At 50.6% G+C, this 22,974-nt stretch overlaps 1 protein-coding gene across 1 annotated transcript in view; it reads right to left on the reverse strand.

Annotated features, from left to right (window-relative positions):
- Window positions 1–11,526, reverse strand: part of ASIC2 (acid sensing ion channel subunit 2) — a 1,012,019-nt gene extending 1,000,493 nt beyond the window's left edge. Inside the window, exon 1 of the mRNA XM_003996555.6 lies at window positions 10,544–11,526. Within this exon, the coding sequence (XP_003996604.1) occupies window positions 10,544–11,098 (555 nt within the window). The 5' untranslated portion in view covers window positions 11,099–11,526. The remainder of the gene's footprint in view (window positions 1–10,543) is intronic.
- Between the last annotated feature and the right edge of the window lie 11,448 nt (window positions 11,527–22,974).

Genomic DNA, 22,974 nt, shown 5'->3' on the forward strand with positions numbered 1-22,974 from the left:
CACAGTCACAGGAGCCTGGTGCATACACCTACCCGTCACGCAATTCCATGATTATACCACAGAGCTAAGATATCTCATTATGTCATTATCTCAGGTGCCAAAGCCCCTTCATCTTTCCAACATTTGCCACAGTCCCCTGGTGCTCTTGGGCAGGGCATCCTCTGAGCCCTGCCCTGGCATCAGCCTCCTTCCCAGCCCCTGTAGCTGGGTCTATCTCTACCCCCCAACCACCCCAGAGTCACCTCTAATCCGTATACCTCCCAGTATCCCCAGACTCCACATGGAACCAGGCCAGACCAAACCACCCCAAGATCTGCTCTCTAGGTTTGGATCTAGAGCCTAGAACTTATGACAAATTCCTCTGGGAACTGCTTCTCAAGGAAGGCATGCACACTCACTTTGGGAGGCCAGCTCTTTGAACAGCCACCCCAAGCCCTGGCTACCAGCACCCACAGACTTCCTGTCTGAAGGAACTGCGTATCCGCTCTCTCCTCTATAAGGACTGTCCCCCAGCACCCTCTTATTCCCAGCTTCAGAAACACTTAGCATCAGCACTACACAGTATTGGGAAATAGAGTGGTTCTGCAGGCTGTGTGAGCTGGCTTGCATCTATTATCCATTCTTTCCAAAGCCAAAGGCCAATGGTCCTCACCTCTGACTTCAAATATCTGTTCAGGAAGGAAATAAATCAAAGATGCTCAGCTTTGGAAGTAACTTTAGAAGCCAGTAAATCCAACTCTTCACTTGACATTGATCTACCTCCACAGCACTGCCAACAAGCAATTGTGTGGCCTCGGCTGGGGCTGATGACAGGGCACAGGTACTCTAACCTCCCGGGAGAGCTCCCTCCAATCAGCAGGTAGCCACCTCTCTGAACTTCTGTCCCCCACCCCCAACTGCTGTTAGCTCTGCCCTTGGCCTTGCACAGAGAAAGCTTTATTCCTGTTCCCTAGGCCTGCCTTCCAAGGGTTTGAGGAAAGCAACTGCCTTGCCTTGGGTCACCTACTTCCCTCTTCAGGCTACTGGTCTCAGTTCTTTCCTTCACTCCTCATCACTCATGGGTTCTGTGACCTACAAGGAGCATCACCCTTGGTCAGCCAAACATTGCTCACCACCTCCTGCTTTAGAGATGGGCCCGAGCCACTGCCACCACGGAAGGCTCCTCCCTGTGGCTCAAAGCCAGGCTGATGCACATCCAGGAAGAAATGGCAGCAAGGGCTGGCTGGGGGAGGGGCATGGGAAAGGGAGGTTTTCAGAGAGAGCAGAACTGGGAAAAGATGAGAATTCAGGTGTTGGTGAAGGTGTGAGCTAGAATGTGAGCAGCTGGGGGTATGCAACAGCTGAGAGACTAGGGATAGCTCAGCTCTTAGGATATGGGCAGCTTTGGGAAGGGCTTTCCTTGGACCAGAACGTCCAAAGAAGAACAAACCAGCTGCACCCAGTGGTATGAATCCTGATTGGACAGATGCTCATTTGAATTATAAATATATAAATACATAAACATATATATATATGTGTGTATGTGTGTGTACATATATATATACTTATATATAAGTAAATATAAATATAAATGTAAATATAAATGTAAATGTAAATATAAATATAAATATAAATATAAATATAAATGTAAATATAAATATAAATGTAAATGTAAATATAAATGTAAATGTAAATATAAATATATATCCCCTGGAAATTGTTACAGGCCCCAGCTGAGGACACAGATCCAGAAAGTTCAAGTCTTAAAAGACTTTCGAAACCGATACTTCCTTCTTTCCAAGCCAGACATAGGTCAATATGCCTGGGTGGTTCTCCATGTTACCAAACAGATGGAGAAGCTAAAACTCACCAACACATAGGTCATAGTCCCTGGCGGGGACTGAGATGGGGTTTCTCCTCCAGGGGATTTACTGGGGGAATGACGTCAGGAAGAGCCTGGAAGGGAGGGAGGCGTGCAGGATACCGGCAAGGGAGAAAAGGTAAGCAAGGATGTTGAAACCACAGGAAAATTCCAGCTCAGCCTGATCCCATGGGAAGCTCTGGAGTGTCAACCGTCAACCATAATTGGTTCCATCTTGAAGCAAGATGGCTGGCAATTTGTACTCCTGGGTCAATTAGTCGCTGGCCGTCGGCTGCCCCCAGGCGGTGGGGAGGTGAATAACTTCCCAGAGATCTCCAGGAGTGGCAGTGCCATTGGTACAGATATGAGTGGTCAGGAGTTGTACTGCTCACATCAGCAAAGGGGATTTGGGCAGCATCTTCCAAGGGTGCCCTTGCTAATTCATACATGCACCGCCACTCACAAGCACAGGACTAGTGGGATGGAAACTTCCAGTCACACCTACAAGCTGCAGCCAGACACATAATGGCTCATGGACAGGATTTTGAGAGTAGGGTTCTGTGCCTCCCTTTACCCCACTACAGCCAGTCAGTGTTTCAGCTTCCACTTGCAGATCTATCTAAATAAAACAAATAAATGGATAAATGTGTCTGTTTGAAGAAAAAAGCACCAGCTCCCTCCACCAAATGTAAAAGTCGTAGCTTCAGGTAACAAATGTGGGATCAGAAAAATAAATGTTGGCTATGTTTTATTGCATTTAGACTTCTACAGGTTGGCCTTTGGAATCACCGGGTTCAACCCCCTGATTTTATAGACGAGGAAACTGAGGCCCACAGAGGCTAATTACCTTGCCCAAGGTTGTACAACTCAATCAACAGAAGTCAATTAAATCCAAATACATTCCTCCTGTGTTTCGTGCTTTATTTCTTGAGTATAAATTTCCATGATCACTAAGGTAATCAATACGGAATGTACCTGAGTCATGAGAAAATAAGTACTGGGAAATAGAAAGATGCTTTAGCACCCAGGGGATGTGACTTTTTGGAATGTTCTTCCCCAATAAAGCCCAACATGATCAACAGGCTTCTATCACATGCTTCAGATTTCTCAAACAATAAACATGCATTTCTGGAAGCATCTGCTACCCAGTAACCACTCAGGCCAGGCGGCATGGACTAGTTTTCAGTCCACAGCAAGGGAGAAATGTGATATATGGAATTTCACACTTGCAGGGGTGATGATGTAGGCCATCCGTTTCAGGTTATAATAGATTGTGAGTCCAATGACCCTGCAGTCCGGCTTGCTATTTCAACCCAGTTCCATCAAACATAAACACGCAGACAAAAAAAGAGAAAACACCCAGCATACTTTCAGGTATCACTAGACCTGGGTGGTATATTTTTGGTCTGATGGAGAACACGGGATTCTTGCTTGGCACTTTGATATATGAACTGTTCTACGGAGCAATAGCTCTGACAGCAAACTTGATGCTAAAAGCTGCCAATTCAGTCTTCGGGGGATTTTTTTCAATGGGATCCCATGTCAGCTCTTCTTCTAGGCATCCGCGGCAAACTAGGATTCACTTTGCAGAAAATTTTCTAGAACTCATCTCTTCATTAAGGGAAGGACTTTCTGTAGAGAGGAAAAGGGAAGCCCTGTAGAGAGGGGGAAAGGACCAATTACCAATTCAATAAGCTCTCGGGTAGCCTTCCTTCATCAGCCACTCTGGAGGTCTAAGAGCTCCCAGGGACAGAGGCACAGACACACAGACTCTCCCCCACCAGCAGCTAAGCACTAAGTGGCCTGTGCAATAACATCAGCTTTTCTCTGCAAGTAGATGGTGTGGGTCATTATCACAGTCAGCTCCCGGTCACTGCCCCAGCCATCCAACACATCAGAGAGAATTCAGTACACCCCTGAAAACTTGTTTTCCAGGGAGCCGCAACCTAAAGTAATACAGACCGGAACCAGCTCCACGGAAAACCGCTCACTTAGCTTGGCAGGGGTCGCCTCTCCAAGGACACGGCAAATGCTCACAAAACTTCCAGGCATCTTAAGGAGTAAAGGTGCAATTTAGACGTAGTGCCCGGAGACTTTACAGGTGATGGGGAGTTAGGCTCCACACGGTGGACTGAGGCAGGCAGGAATGTTCTAAGCAAAGAGAACCTCATGGTCTCCGTGGTCCATGGTCCATGGTCCTCATGGTTCCTCATAGTCCTAAAGTTGTGCCGCATCTAGGAACAGGGTCAGGCCTCAGTCGGGAGATCTAACTTAGTGTCAGTGAACACATCTGTGGTTCATCCTAGCAAACATGCAACAAACAGTGGGGTCAAGATGGCTTCAGGTAAATGCACAGCTAGACTGTCAATAAAGTGCCATCGAAGGAGAGTACGTGGTGTTCAGTTGTGAACCTAAAATCCAAGAAGGCTGAATTAAGAGGGGTGGTTTCCACTCGCTCCCACAAATTATCCCTGGTGCTTCTGGCAGATAAGACAAAACACATCTCACAAGAGGGGTATTGATTGGACATCTCTTTGGATTTTTTTGTTTACTTTTGAGAGAAAGAGAGAGAGAAAGCAGGGAAGGGGCAGAGAGAGGGAGACACAGGGTCTCAAGCAGGCTCCAGGCTCTGAGCTGTCATCACAGAGCCCGAGGAGGGGCTCAAACCCACAAACTGTGAGATCATACAGACCCCGATGCAGAGCTTGAACTCAAGGAGTGCGAGATCATGACCAGAGCCGAAGTCGGACACTTAACTGACTGAGCCACCCAGGTGTCCCAACATACCTTTGGATTTTACTTTCACTCTGAATGGACCTTTAAGGGCATCTTTAACACCCCGGATGCTACCCTGGGGACCCAAGAAGAAGAGAGCTAGCTGACACTGATCGGAAGTGTGCTGCACATCAGACAAGGCACCACATGTACAGAAGGTGTGATCCCAGGCACTAGGGTACACAAACACGCACACATTATGTGACCGGATGGAGCTATTCCCAAATGCCAAAGTAATACATGTAATTATGTCCGGGATGCTACCATAGGCAATTTTTTTGTTCCTTCCTTACTCCTTCCCCACACTGCCCAAGTTTTCTCCAATGAGCATGAACTGTTTCTGTCATCAGAAAGTGCGGTATGATAATAATTTTCAACAATGAGACATGCCATCCTGGTGTAGGTGGGATCCTAGATACCTACACCAAAAAAGGAAGCTGAGAAAAATGGCTATATCAGCTATAGTGTCACCTTAGCTTCCAATAACTTTAATCCCCCTTAACATACTCTGAAGACACACTTTGAGAGCTTACCATGTGCTAAGCAGTTCCAAGTCTTGAGAATAGAAGGTCAGTAAAGACATCATGTCTTACAGGGAAGAGAGACAGAAATAGGCAATGTCTAAAAATTATCACTGGTTAAGGAATTCAGGTATTAAATTAAATCATCTCTGAGGTCTCTTCTAGCGTAAACACTTTCTGCGTGTAATGCTAGGAAAGGCACAGTGAGCGCTCTGACAGAGGAATATGAGCCAAGATGCTTTTTCAAAGACAGAGGAGGAAGAGATTCATTTAGATTACGGTCATGGGGAGAGGGACTGGCAATGATTTCCTGGAGAAGGCTACAGAGATATTAGAGCTGGATTTTAAGGGACGAGTAGGATTTAAATGAATAGACGTGGAGAGAGAGGTGGGAGAGCAAAAAGTAAGTAAGGCCCACGAGCAAAGGATTCTGGGTCCGTTTGGGAAACAGAAGGCAACTGTTTAATCAGCAACTGTCGGCAGGATGTATGCAGAGAACGTGTTTGAGGAGACAAGATGCCTGCTCTCAACTAGCTCCCCATCTAGAAGGGGTTGGGAAACAAGCTGTGAGCTCTCAGATGACAAGGAACTGGTCTGGCTTTATAACCGCTGCATAGCAGGTGTCCTCTCTGATGGATAAAGGGACGACTGAAGGAACACGCGGTAACATGCCACACTGTGATAAAAACACTACGCCTCGTATGGAGGTCACTCCACGCCTCTCGGGGCTTGGGGGGCACGAGCTCCCCGGGGTGAGATTAGTAGCCATGAGCTGGTTCGTGGAAGCCAAGATGGTGTCTAGGCAGCAGAACTGATATGGACCAAAGCGCTGAAAAATGTGAAGGTTTGACTACTGTGAAAATTACAAATCCCACCATCACAGCAGTCGCCTGTGCTCTAAAGCTGGTGGTGAGTCACGGTAAGGAGGAGTGGGAAGAACACTGGCCTGGAGTCAAGAGAGCCAACGTCTAGCACAGGCTCAGTCATACTCCTGTGGGACACGAAGCAAAGCAAGGGGCCTGCCCTGTACGCACCAGGCTTGGGCCACTCACTGGCTCCTGTCGCACTTTACCTCCCTGAATGGGTGCAGCTCCCAGTGGCAGGTATTATTGTTTCTATTTTAAAGTTGGGGAGGGGCGCCTGGGTGACTCAGTAGGGTTAGGTGCCTGACTTTTTATTTTGGCTCAGGTCATGATCTCACGGTTTGTGGGATCGAGCTCTGCATCAGGATCTGTGCTGACAGTGCGGAGCCTGCTTGGGATTCTCAATTCTCTCTCTCCCTCTCTTCCTAACCCTCTCTCTCTCTCTCTCTCTCTCTCTCTCTCTCTCAATAAATAAATAAATAAGTGGAAAGTGAGGTTAGGGAACTTGCCTACGATTACACAGCAAATGGGGGTACAGTTAGAACTCCAACTCTTCTCTCCCCAAAGCTCACCATCTTTGTGCACCTGCTGCTCATGTAATAAGAAATATTGAGAGGTTGGGTGCGGATCCGCCAGCCTTGGGCAGGAATTCCAGTGAGAGTCCTAAACCCTCACCTCTACATCTCTGTAATGCTATGCGATGTAGATGAAGAAGATCTAACAAGATCTTGTTGTGGAGAGACCTTTCTTTCAGTAAGGAAAGGTCAATGAAAGAAATCTCAAATTTAAAGCGCAAACACATACAATTACGGACATCAAATTAAAAGTGCCAACTGAAGGGTCATTTGCATTCCTGAACCTGGAGGCAGATGGACCCCAATGTGATGAGCAGAGAAACGGCGTGAAACAGTCACGTGCTAGTCACAAACAATGGAATTGCCACCTGTCTGTCACAGTTAGCTATTGAACCCAGCTGTGACCTCCGCTCCAAGCAATCCCATTTACACAAGGCTGGGCTTTAACCCTGGGCTCCAGACACCTTGCGGCCACCTCCACCCCCGCCCCCCCCCCCGTTTCTGCTCACAGCGTTACTCATCAGCTGACTCCTACGGTGGGCTGCGAACAGGGCAGGGGGGCTGGACAATAATAATCCCCTGCTAACACGGAGAGCGGCCCCGCCTTACATCTGCACAATGTACAAAAGGACATTTACATGCATTGTCTCACATTCCTCATCCCCCAACAACCCTGTGAGTTACAAAGTCACGTATTACTACCAGATGTTACAGCGAGCAAGTTGAGGCCTAGAGAGGACATAAAATATGACCCAGGGAATAAGCTAGAAAATGATGGAGCTGTGATTCAAACCTCCTCAAGCCAAGAGGTTGTTCCTAACCTTATCCTTAGATCACCCACCACCATGGCCAGAGACACCCCATCCAGATCTCCCTCCTTCCACCTGAGGTCAGCATGGCAAACGCCCCCCCCCGCCCCCGCCCCCGCCCCAAGCAGGCACTACGGAAGTAAGTCCCATTCGGCTTTCCCAGGAAGGACAAATACATGCCTATCTGCATTCAGATTGTCCCAGGTGAGGGCTAAGAATGTACCTGCATGAGCATGGAACACACCTGTATACATGGCGGTGAGAATTCCACACCTGGCTTCTTGGGACTTTTAACCTCCACAAACAGCCTTCCCCTCTGCTAGAATCATGGCTCATTCACTAATTAAAGGGTATTACGCACTTCATTGCACACCAGCTAAGAACTTGGAATACGAGCTTATGCAAAAGCGTTAGCCCTGGAGACAGCACTAGGTATGTTTTATAGAAAAAGAAAAATGGAAAAAGCGATCCACCTGGGACATCCCCTCCCCCATACTTAACTTCTCTAATAAGTCAGCCACCGCATCTAAAGAAAGAAGCCACTCAGCATGGGAAAAACCCAGGCAGGGCCTAATAAATAAGCCAAATGGAGAGGGATGAGCAGCGGAGAGATGGAATGGGCAAGAAGGCCAGTGAACTGACTTCCCCCATCAGCAAGGTTCCCTGCCCTCTTCCGGTGCAAGAGCCCCAGAATCAGCATACTATACCCCAGACTAAAAGGTACAGGGGTATAAAGGGGGAGTGGGAAGGATTACCCCTCACTGCAAGGTCTTGGAACAAACCTGGTGCCATGTCCCCTCTCACAGAGGCTCAGCATGGCTTCCCACTGTGATCAGAGGGTGAGAAAGGTCAGCCATCCACTTGGGGTCTCCTCCAGGTTTCCTCGAGTGGGTGCCCTTTTTGACACTGCCCAAACAGCTGGGAGATCCAGCCCCGAGGCTCATCCCCCTTTCGGTGCTGGGGGAGGTCACACATTGAGGGTCAGTCCAAGGAGGGACACCCGGCCAGATGAGCCCTGGACTTGCTGAGGACAGCAGATAATGACATACCACTTACTATTTCATAAACCATATCCACAAGCACCTTTACTATTTGAGAGACATCTTGGAGAGGTCAAAGGCTCAGGTAAGGCTCTAAGGCCTGATCTTTGGTCTCCTGGGACTCCGGGGCCTCCAATTATGGGCTAAGTGCAAAACATCAGCTGTGGGCCAAAGAACCTTTACTTGGAAATGGAACTTGATCATGAACTGAGAGGAAACCACTAGTTGGACACGCAGTGACGAGGGTGCTTGAGATCTCGGTCCGGGGTCTGCTACCGCAGTTTCTCTGAGTGTGTTCCGGGTACGTTCAGGCAGACAGAGGAACAGCTGAGTGCATTTCTGAGCTGCAAGGTGCAGTGGTGAAGGTGAGCGTTGCCACGGCACTAGAAAGCACGGGGTGGGATACAGGGATGGTTTCAGCCTCTGAGAATGAGGCATCGTCCCCTCCTCTCTCAAGCCACCTAGGCCATCGTTTGTGCATGAAATGTATGAGAGTTGTTTGCTCCGTTCAGAAGGGCTTCCAGTACGGCCGGTCCCTTCCTCCAGTTCAGACCCCCTTCCCCTTTCGTATAAATGCACTGCCACTGCTTTTGCTGTGCTCTTCCTCACAGTGTTTGAAACGGATGGTAAAAACAGCTCCCCCAGGAAACAGAGCTCTATGGGATGCCCCCCACCCCCGGCACTGTGGGCTTTTCCAGAATCATAGACAGCTAACTGCAAGCACAGAGGCTGCAGACAGAAACTGGTTATGGCAGAAACTCAGAGCAGGAGGCCAGCAGGCAGTGGACCTGAGAGCGGGTAGAGAATGGGTACACTACCAGCAAGGTGGGGCATGTCGTAATTAGGCAGAGGGCCCCGGACAAGTGCTGGTGACAGAGCCCATCCAGTTCCTTTGCAACTGCTGCATCTGTCATCCAGAACCTACCATTGCAATTTGGCTCAAGGCTCAGAGACTCAAAAGCTCTGGCTTCTCCCTAAGGCAGCTATGGGAGAAGCAGCCACCCTGGGCTTCTGGAGGGTCCCACAGCCCCTGAGGCCCCAGACCCGCCTGGAAGCAAGGAGGCGTGCGTAGCTGCAGTCTCACCCCCTTATGCCAAGTTATGCCTAGCAGCCCACTAACTGGGCAAACGGAGAACCCTGGCAGCGACAGCTCTCCTCCCATCCTTTCTCTGCCCCTCCAGGAAGCCCCATCCTGAACGTGAGCCACATCCCCCTCCGCCTTTCCTCTTTACTCAGCTCCACACTCCTCCTCCAGGCTTTCCAATCCCACAGCTGCTCGCCCCCTCCCCACACCACTCCTCTGGCATCCACGTTGTTAAGCGACTGCACAGGCAGCAGCCCGAGCCTTTGAGTTTCAAGCCGAAGCTCCCAGACAAGCCAGCCTGGACCGCCTCGCCTTCACAGGCATCTCCCTGACCGTCCTCCTACACACAGGCCTCCACTTACACGCTCCTCTTGGGCCCAAGCACCCTGGACATCTCTTTGCTTCCGACCTGCCAGCAGACCAGATGGAGACCGGGGGGTCCCCCGCCCCCGACTCTCCTCTCCCCACACAGAGCTCGGAATCCACGCAAGAAAAGGAAGCACAGAGACTTCCACCCCTGTGAGCATCACCTGCTCCAGCAAGCTCCCAAAGCCACTGATACCACCCAGGCTGTCTGGGGCCCCACACCCCCTTCTCTGGCAGCTTCAGCTCCAGCCCAGCCCACAGGATGCAGTGCCTGATGCCACTTCCGAGCAGAGAAAGAGACAGAGAGGGGGGAAAAAATGCCACCTCGTCAATGACAAGCTGTTCCAATCACACAGCTCAGCCACCAAGTGCCCCGGACAGCGGACAGCTCAGGCCTCCTCCCTCTAGTTGGGAGGAAGCCAGCTCAGCACATCTGGGGAAGCGATCCCCCACCGCAGGCCCCCTGCTCGCCCTCCACGCCCGACCAGACCACACTGCCCCATCCTGGCAGGCACACCGCTCCAACCAGTTCCAACAACTCTGGCCAACTACCCTCCTGGCCTTCGACTCAGGCACCATGCTCTCTCCTGCTCCGGGGAACGCGGAGACCCCAGCGTGGCACTTCTCAAGAGAACCATGGGCAAGAGTGAGCTGAAAGCCAAGTACTCACGGTGGTGAAGTCCTGGTGGCCGCACTCCTGCCCTTTGAACTTGCAGTAGAGCATCATATCCTTCAGGTCGTGGCCCACGCGATGCAGGAACTCCAGCATGCTGAACTGCTTGGGTTTGTAGTGTTTGAAGTTGGCCTTCTGCCGCAGGGCCTCCAGGACCGTGGGGTCTGCCAGGTGCGGGTCGGGGATCTGCAGGTTGACGTCGAGCAGGGCCAGCAGCTCCCCGGCGTGGTACAGGTCATTGGTGGTCAGCCTGGAGAACCGGAAGCCGTTGAGGTTGCAGAGGGTCACGGCTGGGAAGACCAGGCTTTGGGCCACCACCTCATCCACCTTGGTGACGTGCTGGTAGGAGAGGTAGTAGGACACTCTCTCGGAGCTCTCCACCAGCAGCAGGCCCAGGGAGCCCACGAAGGCCACGGCCCAGAGCACACGCCGGATGGTCATCGGCCCATACACGAAGATGTGGCGGATGCCGTGGAGGGTGGAGGTGTTGGCGAAGATGTGGATGCTAGAGGGCTGCAGGCTGCCCTCGCTGGGGCTCTCCTTGAGGTCCATGGGGACCCTGTGCAGTTCCGCAACTGGCTTCAGGTTGATCCAATTTCGGAGAAGAGTTCCCAGTCCTCGGGCTCTGCTTAAACCTTGACGTTCAAGGGAGAGAACACGGCAAGGCAAGCATCAGGCCAGACGCCTGGAGTTTATCCTGGGAGCCCAGCCGCACGCTGCCAGGGGTGAGTGTTTATATAAACCCATTCAAACTCTAGCTCCTGATTTTTTCCAGGCGATAAGGAGGGCTGGTTTTATTTAGGGAGACACCAAGGTGATGTGGAAGAGATGTGGGTGGGAAGGGAGAGCTTAGCCAATGGAAATAAAGTCCTCCCCCCTACACACGCCACTAGAGACAAGATTAAAAGCGAGAGCGAGGGAGAAAATGCTTCAAACAAGTCGCTCGGCAGCCCGGAGCCTGTTAGGCAGCGCATAATGCCCCGCGGTGAGCATCCCGGGGATGTCGCGCGGCCACGCTGATGCACTGCGGGCGGGCGCAGCGCGAGCCTCCCGAGCCGCCGCCGCGCCGCTCCGGACCCCGGATTCCGCTTCTCGCCGCCGGCCGCCGGCCCTCCTCGCCGCCTCCTCCGGGCCCCCTCTTTCGGGCGGAATTCCAAATGCCGGCGGGCCGCGGCCAGCGCCCCGGAGAGGGGGCAGCGCGCCACCGCGGACAGGCGCGGACCCGGAGGCCGGCAGGACGCGGGGGCTCCACGGGCCTCGCCTCTCCCCCGCCTCCCGGAAGTAAGGCGAGACCCAGAGGCAGCCGAGCGAGCCGGCCTCCTCCCCTCCCCCGCCGCCCCCTATCCCGGGATGCGAGGTGGGGGAGGCGGGGGAGACGGGGCGGGGGGGGGGGGGGAGGGGGGCAGGGAGGCACGGGGGCGAGAGGCCGGGGGGAGGGGGGAAACCCCGCGAAAGTTTCTTTTTGGCCGTTTTGGGAGGAGCTAGTGGGGGGGGGGGGCGGCCTTCGCCGAAGGTGGAGTGAGGACGTGACACCCCTCCCGGTAGATAGATGGCAGGGAGGCACTGGATAAACTCCGGAGAGACAGGTGTGGGGGTGGAGGCAGAATTCCTTTGCTGGGATTCTGCTCCCGGGTCACACACACTCAGCCCAGGGCCCTCAGAGGGGAGATGCTGAATGTGGAGAAGGTAAGAAGCAACCCAGAAACCACAGTGCCTCTGCCACCGGCCGGCGGGAGGGGGACATTCCAGGGAGCGAGGAAGCCCCTCCGGAGACCCGGATAAGGAGCAACAAGTAGCCCCCACCCCACAGAGCCGCTGTGCTATCCCGAGGTATCTGCAAAAGAAAGACAGCTGGGGTTCCAGGTAGGGCTGGCTGGCCCCCTTTGGGCTGTGTGTGTTCTGGCCCCGGATTTGCCAGATGGAATCACAGCTGGAGATAGAGGTGGGGAGCATAGGACTGGGGTTTGAGCAGCCTACCTCCTTTTCCTGAAAATCCACTGGAAGTCAGCCCCTGCTAGGAGGTGGGTGTGGCTTGCCCGGAGCCAGGGATCAAATGGTTGGAACCTATGGAGTCAGGGATGCTAAATCCTCATCAGGAGGAAAGGAACAGAAAGTTCCAGTGGCCAACCCAGTGCACACAGCCAAGCTGGGGCAGAGCCACATGGAGGCGCCTTGTTGAGCCAACCTGGTGTCCCCAGGGCATGCCAAGCTTAAATACTCCTTGGAAGGCATTTGAGAAGAAGGCAGCCTAGGGAATGTCCCTCCTGGATTGTATCTACTTCAAAATATTTCTCCATCCCATCTGCCCTAAACCAGACCCAAACAGAACAGAATCCGGATGCTCTCTGAGGCAATAAGCATGTGGCATTGAATTACTGATGTATTGATCCTGGGAGCTTACGGTGCAGAAGCATCGCAAGGAAGCACAAATGCCAGAGGGTACCCAACCTCATCCCTGTGCCACCTCCGAGGTCCCAGACCCCTGCCTAGACAGGCAGAGGGTCTTCAAAACAAGGGTGCCAAAATTAAGAACCTGTCATATGTCAAGACCTGTGTGAGCGTGTCTTATCTCACTTAACCCTTCCAACTGCCGTGGCAGGTGTATGCTGCAATATCACCTCCAGTATACAGATGAGAAACTGAGGCTCACAGAAGATGCCCCCACCAAGTTACACAGCTAATAAGTTCCAGAGCTGGGCCTTGAACTCAGGCATGCTTGCCTCCAAAACACAGGCTCAAAAAGCAAATCCAAACACTCCCTCCCAAACGTAGGAAGGGGCAAGCATTTCTATCCCACTTCCCAAATTACACACACACACACACACACACACACACACACACTATGAACCACTTCCTTCTTCCACATACAGAAAGCAGCCCTATCCCTCCTCCCCACCAGGCCAATCAATCCCTGTTGTCCATTTTTTAGCTCAAGTCCCTCCTCCTACAGGAAGACTTCCCCCATGAATCTAATCTTGGCTCATCAGTTTGGTTAACAAGTGTGTTGAACTCCATCTGCACCACACCCTGTATTGGTTTGGGGGAAATGAGGAGGAATCCAACACATTTCTTACCCTTTACAATTCAGGATTCAATGGGGGCAGAGGCGGTGTTGGTTTGCAAACTGGCCCCTGGACACAGACGGCAAGGAGAGACCAAGAAAGAAGCAGACCTCTCCAGATGGGTAGGTGGCGGGTTACATAAGCCGGGAACTGAACTAACAAGGCTTGTCTTGGGCACCACAAGAAGTGTCGATTTCCATGCCTGCTTGCTAGAACATTAAATGTTTATGTAGAGGCCTTAACTGGCCTCAGTCACATGTGCCACCCAGATGTTCTCAACAACACCTTGCTCTGCAAAGCTGTGTCCTTGGGCAGCGTGGGGAAGGCAAGCAGAATGCACATTTCAAGAGGGACTGAGGAGCCTCCGACTGCCCTGGGTCAAGCTCGGGGTTAACCAGCGGTCTCGTCCTCTCGATCACCTCCTTCAACATTCCACCCCTCTTGACCGGCTCTTCTAATCTCACATGCCCCCCCTCCTCCACTGCGTGCCTGAGGGGTCAGCAAGGGGAAACCCCTTGCTGCTTCAGGGTGGCCCATTTGGGGCAGCTCTTCAGCCTCCCTGAGACAGCTACCATAGCAACAGCCTAGGCACAGTCAAGAGAAAACACAGATTAAGATCATTCTCCCCCAAACAATATTCTCCATGAAGAGCCCCATCGTCTGAACCACTGATTTATTAAAACCTGTAGGTTTGGGATCAGATCACTCAGGATGTTCCCTTGTGTCCTCGCATGATTTAAAAAAGATGGTACATCAGCAGACTCACCAGGTGTGAACACACAACATTCTGTTGGGATAATGGCACAGGTGCCTCCTTGCAAGGCAGTCATAACATCCAAGGCCATCTTACTTTGGAGGGCAGCTTTTCCCATTAGACACGTCAGTGTTCGGTAAAGACAGGCCTTGCCGGGGGAATTCAGTAAGGGCTTCTGTGTGTGCTGTCTTCTAGGCCAATGGGGGAGACAAAGACGAGCCAAATGATTGTAGCAGTGGAAAACAGAGCGTGTGCACCTGGCCTTGAGGAGAGGGAGCTTGGCAGCTTTAGGAACGTAGCCTTGTTGTATGTACCATACATGTTAGCCAGGGAGGCAGCACTCTTGGGTGTGAGGAGATGCACTGGGGGGTGGGCCAGACCAAGACCCCCACCTTCTCCCCTCTCTCATTGGTGCATGTACCATTCCATGTATGGCGTTTTCAACAGGTCCAGCCTGCAGCAGGACAGCCAGATCCCCAGGGAGATTGGAGCGATTCCCCCTCCTCCCACCGAGAGATGCAAAGTAATTCACCCATCCTGGTGAGATGTCTAACTGCAAATTCCACTAGATGATGCATGATGGGGGCTTGGTGTTTTCAGCAGTATAGCACATCGATCCACGGTAAGAGTCTGGGCAATGGCTATTTCCAGAAACTTCCGTGCCTAATGGCATGGAGTGTCTCAGTACGGGTCCCCGTTGTAGCATATAGAACAACAGACCCTATTGGCGGATGATTCAAATGCATTAGAGCCTGGGATAGCACTTTAGTCTGCCTGGCCACAGTGGTTTTACTGGTTAGTAATTTAGGCTTCTGCTTTAGTACTCTTTTTTTCCTTTCCACTAAGCCTGCTGCGTGCAGGTGTGAGGGGAGGTGAAACTTCCACTCAATGTCATGTTCTTTTGCCCAGTCTCGGAATGTGACCCCTGATCACTGTTTATATGGCATGCGTATCCATACGTGGTACTCAGCTTCTCTAATCCTCTAATGGTGGCAGCCTGGTTTACGTGGTGATAAGGAAAAGCTTGAGTAAGGCCAAGTGTCCACACAAACCGGGCATATTTAGAATCCTCACTCAGAAGGAGGGGACCAATATAATCAATTTTCCCATCTCTCACCAGATGGGAATTCCTGAGGTTGACTCCAGACCCCTTTGGCAGTTGCCCTGGGTATTGTTTGTTTATTTAAGATTTTTATTTTTAAGTAATGTCTATACCCAATGGGAGGGTTTCATGACTTTCATGTCTCTAATATCAAGACTCATGACTCTAATATCAAGAACCGCACACTCTACCAACTGAGCCAACCAGATGCCCCAACCCGGGGCGTTGGAGAACACACAGAACATGTAGTTAACCAAGTCACTGTATTTCAAGGGCAATCCAGCATCCTTGGTAATATGCCAGCCTGCCCCGGCACAACAGTGGCCACTCTTCCTAGGCACCTAATTCAGCTGTATCAGCTGACGGGGCACTTGCTAAGAGTAGGGAATCAGTTTCCTGATTGCCACGGGTGTCTGAGCTAGGACGTGGAACACAGGATTGCAGGTGAACCCAAATGTCTTTTCCACGTTTTCTGAGACATGAGGGCTTACTCATGATCATCCGCCTCTTGTCCAAGCCATAGAGCTAATCCCTTTAGAATAGTCCACTGTCAGTGCAAAGAGCTAGTGGCCAGGACTCATGAATAATCACAAGCCAAACCCCTCTGAATTCAGCCTACTGGCTGCCATGGTTCCTTTCTGTTTCCAGGCATCAGCAGGAATTTCCCCCACCCCCTCCCCATAGACCATAGGGGCCACCATGAGAACGGAGAGGCGCTCCACATTCTACAGGACCTAGGAGCCCCTGCATTTCTAGAAACAGTGGGCTGGTGGACAGAGTGCCCCTCTGCTGCAAATAGGCATGGCTCTTTGGTCACAGTGGGGGCTTGAGCCGTGGTGGAAGTGAGTGGATGGTACACGTTCTCAGCCCATCCCCTGATAGAAAAGCGGAGCGCTTACCAGGATATGCTGTTCCTTGGTGAGAGGCTCCACCTGGAGGAGCGCGCTGTGCACTGCCAGGAGCTGGTGCTCTATGGGGCCATGTCAGTTTCTTGCCCCTTCCAGAGCCAAGACCAAAATCCTAGGGGTATTTTCTCCTTCTGTCCTCTCCGCCACAGTGCGCGACCCCCACCTTCTGCAGTCACAGACACGTCTAACTCAGAAGGTAGCCCTGCTTGGGAGATGCCCAGGCTTTAATCGGCTTCATTAGTATTTTTGCCTTCCCTTACCCTATGTCCACGCCTGCCCTTTCTTTACCAGGCAGCATAAGGGATGGAGGTACTGTGCCAGGTGGGGAACGAAAGTCTTCCAAAACCCCCAAATGCCTGCGAAGGTTTGCACCTCCCTCGTGTTCCTAGGGGTCGGATGGGCTTGCACCTCACCAACCACAGCTTCTGAGACAACATGGGGCTTATCTGACCAGGTGACTCACCAAAACTTTACACTGGTGCCTGAGCCTCGAATTTCTGTGGGTTCACCAGCCACCGTCTCCCTCGAAGCAAAGTCTGCAGGATGTCCCGCAGCAGAGACAAGTCTTCCCATGTTAACGTTATATCATCAATGTAACGGACCCAGTTTACTGATGTGTGGGAGGAGAACAGGTACAGGTCTGGAGTGACCATCCTGTAACATATTGTGGGGCTGAGCAGAGAGCCCTGGGGAGGCACTGGAAAGGTCCACTATTGCCCCTCCCACATAAGCGAATTGATCTTAAGTCGTCAGACACCTGCACTTGCCAATCTGTCCATGATTCCTTGTATATGTAAGGAAACGGGTGTATATAGCAATTCAACCTGACAGTAAATAAAATGTTTCTACACAGCTCTTCTTAAGGGCCCTTTTTATTAGGTAAGACTCATTTGCAATTCGCAGTATGGCTTATGCATGAACATCATATATTCCAGGATCCTTAAAAGTGTTTTTGTGGTATTCTATTGGTTAAACATCTTCCTCTTCAATCAGATTGACAACACTTATCCCCTTGGCCCTGTGGGTATGTATGGGGGCAAAGGGGACTGGATTTAGATTGGGGCATTTGGCCCAAACTTTCAGGCTGTGCCCTAATTTGTGGTCTTTTTGATGAAAGCAAAATATTAAGTGTCTGGCTAAACATTAAGGAAATTTCCAGATAAATTCATTTGCAAATCAGGCAATTTAACTCCCTACTTAGACAATGTGCCGCGATTTTTGCTCTGGTAAATTTATTCACTTATGAATACATGAAAGCTTGGATGAATTCATGTTCTCTGACACTCATTCTGCTTTCCTGAGAAGCAACAAGCTGGGGGGACCCTCTTCCAACCCTGGGGGATCTGAGGTCTGCCCAGAACCCAGAGTCTGCTGCCCAGGGAAGGTGAGGGCACAGAGGGCAGCCTGCCATCTCAAGCAAGTGGTGACAGGTAGGAGAGTCAGGAAGCTGAGACCTACAATGACCTCGGATGCTAATTTGCTATTTAACATATGCTAGATACATGCTACTGTCACAATAACTCCCTAATTAAAAAAAAAAAGACATCCTTTTCTAATATACAGGTGGCATTGTTACTATATTACTACTTCTTAGTACATTACGTTACTATTGGAGTCGATATTGTCATTGAGTAATATACATTACTATATCGTCAATATACAACTTTTTCTCCTGACCTCTCATTGACCTAAAGAAAGGTTAAAGGGGCGCCTGGATGGCTCAGTCCTGTAAGCATTCAATTTCAGTTTCAGTTCGGTTCAGGATCTCGCAGTTTGTGAGTTTCAGCCCCGCCCAGGGCTTGCTGCTGCTTTCAGCTCAGAGCCCGCTTTGGATCCTTTGGCTCTGTCTCCCTCTCTCTCTGCCCACCCCCCACTCTCATGTGCTCTCTGTATCTCCCTCTCAAAAATAAATAATAAACATTTATGGGGTGCCTGAGTCACTCAGTCAGTACAGCATCCGACTCTTGATTTCAGCTCAGGTCATGATCTCACGGTTTGTGAGTTCGAGCCCCATGCCAGTGTGGAGGCTGCTTAGGATTCTCCCTCTCCCTCTCTCTCTTTGCTGCCCCCCTGCTTGTACTCTCCCTCCTCCCTCTCTCTCTCTCTCCCTCTCTCAAAATAAATAAACACTTTTTAAAAAGAAGAAAAAAGGTTGAAGATCAACTATTGTAAATCAAAGTGTTTCCTGTTGTTGGCTGGTTTTTATTTTTTTTAATTTTTTTTTAAACTTTTTATTTATTTTTGAGACAGAGAGAGAGACAGAGCGTGAACGGAGAGGGTCAGAGAGAGGGAGACACAGAATCTGAGACAAGCTCCAGGCTCTGAGTTGTCAGCACAGAGCCCAACGCGGGGCTCGAACTCACAGACCGCGAGATCATGACCTGAGCTGAAATCAGCCGCTTAACCAACCTAGCCACCCAGGCGCCCCAAGCTGGTTTTTATTTTTATTATTTTTTTTTTTAAATTTTTTTTTAACGTTTATTTATTTTTGAGACAGAGAGAGACAGAGCATGAATGGGGAAGGAGCAGAGAGAGAGGGAGACACAGAATCGAAAGCAGGCTCCAGGCTCTGAGCCATCAGCCCAGAGCCCGACGCGGGGCTCGAACTCACGGACCGCGAGATCGTGACCTGAGCTGAAGTCGGACGCTTAACCGACTGAGCCACCCAGGCGCCCCCCCCCCAAGCTGGTTTTTAAATAAACACCTTATACAGCAGCTAATCCCATCTGGTTTTGTTACCTCAGCATATGCTTAGCAAATAATTTGTCATAAAGCAAATAATCTGTCACCAGGGAGGGACAATCAGCAAAGGCATTTAATGTGTGACTTATTGAGATCTTATTTATAGTTGTTTTATTTTTGCCTTCCAGGAGAAAACTACAGAAACCAGTCCACACAGAGAGGACTTTTAGGGTTCAGCTGCCCATTGATCTGAGCCCCGGAATGGATATAACTTGCTGCACAGCCTTTGGAAAGCCATGTAACATCTCTGCGCCGTTTCCTTGTTTGTGCTAAATTATTGCTGAGGCCTCTTCCTGCACCAGCTTTCGACGCCACTGCAATTTGACACAATCCTTGACCAAATCATAAATACCTTGTTAATGGGATAAAAATGAGTTCGAATCTGGGATTCTGGTCATTAACCCCATGTCACCATCTGTTAGAACGCTGGGATGACAGGGTCAGGTGAATCCAAATCACATGTTAAACATGCAGGTGTCTGTTCCATCCTCTTTCCACACCCTACGCCCTCACTGAATCAGAATCTCTAGGGGTGGGGCCTGGAAGGCTCTCTCTCCTTTATGAGATTACAGAGGGCAGTATGGGGACCCCACCCGAACCAGCCAGGTTCCAGGAGCTCCTCCTATCTATGAGGCACGCCAAGCTATTTTCCAGAGTTTTGCACTTGGCGTTTCCCTCGGCCTGGAAAGGTTTCCCCCATGGCTGGCTTCTTCTCATGTGTCACCTGCTCACAGAGGGTCTTGGCTGGCCTCCCTCTCTCCACCCTCCACCCCACTCGCTAACCCATCACTTGTTTCCTTTTCTTCTCAGCACTAGTCACTTTTTGAAATTCATCTCCCCTCCTTGTGCATTATCTATTACCCCTACTGGAATAGGAGGCCCTACTCCACCCACACCCTACCCTCCGGGGGCAGAGACCCTGCCCGGCTTGTTGGAAGCTGGACCCCCGCATGAGAGACCCAGGAGGTGCTCTGTGATGTAAGAATTCCCTTAGCCTCAAGGTTGAGGCTGCTTGTCTGAGATGCAGGAATGGGGACCCTCTTCCGACCCTGAGAAACCTGGGCCTTGTCCTGAAACCAGTTCCTGAGGGCGGTGAGGGGCATCTCTTACCCCCCAGCCCCGTCCACGGCACTGAGGAAGACCCGAGTGGCACCAGCAGGTGGCCAGGTGCCCGGAGAACCTCAGCTGGGGTATTTGATGGAAAATCCTAACTCAGAGGCTGTTGACAAGGTTCTCCTCTCTTCGCGGTCTAGCAAAAAAATGGGTGCTGGTGGAAGCTGAGGTCAGGTGTGAATGGAGTACTGCTTACCTACCCCATAAAAGGGCCGTTCCATTTTCACTCCCCCTGACCAAAGACAGCTGACCTTGACATTTCCCATACCAGCTTTTCTCTACTTTCCTAATCTGATGGGATAATGATGTCATAAAGAAATAACTTAAACAGTAGGTGTTTAATAAATGCTCGCTGATGTAAAATTAGGAAGACAATCGCAAGAGGACCTCCAAACTCTCCCTTACCCTCAATCAGTTTTTTGATAGCCAAAAATTAGTTTGTAATATGAGCACTCACCCCCTTAGTACAGAATCAATGGCTTCTTTCTCTTGTTTGCTTTCAATGAGACACATATACCTGTAGCCCCTTAGTCACCTAAGGCTCCAGGTAGGCTCAGGAGGGGCTCCAGGACCACACCCGACCTCTCCAGTCCCTCTGTTTAAAGACACAGAAGTCCCATCTCAAACAAAGCAGGTGTGCTTCAAATCTACCCCATGCATAAAACGAGGTACCCGGGACCCTGAGGTGCTGGCTCCTGATTTAATGTTGTCATTTCCCTTCTCCACGGGGCGTGAAAGTCCCCTGACCCTACCGCTCCCTGTCCAACCTCTGTATTATGTTTGCCTTCTCTAAATATTCTTTTTTGCGTGTGTCCGTCTTTATGCGCCTTCCTCTTTGAGTCTGCCTCTGCTCCTCTTTCCCCTGGGATAGAAGTAGGAGAAAGAACCCATCGCTGTTTTCTCTGTCTCTCACCCCCCAGAGCCAACTGTTTCACGCATGAAGACAAATGAAGTCAATCAGCTATAGACAGGCTTTCAACAATTTTATGGGCACCACCTTGGCCATAGGTGAGCTAGTGGCAACAGGAATGCCAGGGAAAGCCCACCAGTGCCTAAGGGTTAGTCCTGCCCTGATTCCAAGGGGAACTTCCTCCCACTACTGGTTAGAACTGCTTCTTTTTTTCTTTTTTTAATGTTTATTTATTTTTGAGAGAGAGAGCATGAGCAGGGGCAGGGCAGAGAAGGAGGGAGAGAGAGAGAATCCCAAGCAGGCTCTGTGTTGTCAGCACAGAGCCCATGAGGGGCTGGAAATCACAAGTTGTGAGACCATGACCTGAGCCAAAACCAAGAATCAGGTGCTTGACCAACTGAGCCACTCAAGCACCCCTAGAACTGATTCTGATCTTTGGGAACAAGTGGTTGGCGGAGGTGATATTTTATTCCTACCTATTCAACTTGCTTATTACAACCTCCTTGAACCCTCATGAACCCTCCCTCGCCCATCCACCCACCTTCTTATATCAGTCCTCCCTCCCCCCTGCTCCCCTCTCTCTTCACCCATCCCCACATCTTCTAAGAAGTGGCTCAGTGTGTATGGATCGGAGTGTGCCTCATCTGTGTGCCCCTTTGCGTGGGATGACTTTTCTGTATCTCCAGCATTCATTTTAAGTCAGTTTACTCCTTTACCTATGTCATAAAGCAATGAGAAATAAAAGTAATGAAATGGGAATAAGAAAGAGAAAAGGCAGGATTGAGAAAAAAGGAGCAAGGGGCACCTGGGTGGCGCAGTCGGTTAAGCGTCCGACTTCAGCTAGGTCACGATCTCGCGGTCCGTGAGTTCGAGCCCCGTGTCAGGCTCTGGGCTGATGGCTCGGAGCCTGGAGCCTGTTTCTGATTCTGTGTCTCCCTCTCTTTCTCTGCCCCTCCCCCGTTCATGCTCTGTCTCTCTCTGTCCCAAAAATAAATAAAAAACGTTGAAAAAAAAAATTTTTTTTAAAAAGAAAAAAAAGAAAAAAGGAGCAAGGCATTGTTGTTATAATCACGTTCATCTTTTTCTTGCATTTATACACGTTCAACTATAAATTCATTACATACATGTTCACGCAGGCAACCCAGTGGCAGGCACCACAGGGGAATAAGGAAGTCATGAAAGGCACAGTCCCTTCTCTCATGGAGCTTTGTGTCTCCCTGCTGAGGCACTACTAATAATTTGTATCAATACCACACTTGATGTGACGTGTCCAGCAGGCTTTATCTTACATGATTTCCATGAGCAGAAGAGGGGTCGTGGTCTCTGTGGCATGAAAGAGGAAACTGAGGCTCTGAGAGTTGGAGGACATTGAGAAGACAGTAGGAGCATCTGGGGCTCACATCCTGGCTCCCTGACTCCAGATTTTCTGTCCTTTCCACTCTGCCATCATTCTAAGCAAGCATCCTCTGCAGACATGTCACAGAGCTAGGACACAGTGAAGCTGGGCAGAGTCCACTGACCGTGACAAGAGGAGCAGGCTCCAGGGAAAAGAAAACCAGTGAGGGCTGGAGAGAGAGAGGCAAGGAACGATGGGCGGGAGGTGGAGGCTAGAAGAAGGTCCAGAACCTGGCCAGGGGTGATACCGCGGAGGTCTCTTCAGCCCCTGTGTGTACCCATGTGTTATCCAGAAGGCCACTGAAGAGCCACCGGAGGCAGATTTTCAAGAGCTTTTGTAGAAGGAGTGAGATGGAGGTGTCTTTTCACTCTCTCTGTGTATATATAAATATAAACATATACATATGTATATACGTCTCCTCTTTCTGTGTCTGATTATGCA

The sequence above is a fragment of the Felis catus genome, chromosome E1 (genome assembly GCF_018350175.1).
Source record: "Felis catus isolate Fca126 chromosome E1, F.catus_Fca126_mat1.0, whole genome shotgun sequence".
Taxonomy (NCBI): domain Eukaryota; kingdom Metazoa; phylum Chordata; class Mammalia; order Carnivora; family Felidae; genus Felis; species Felis catus.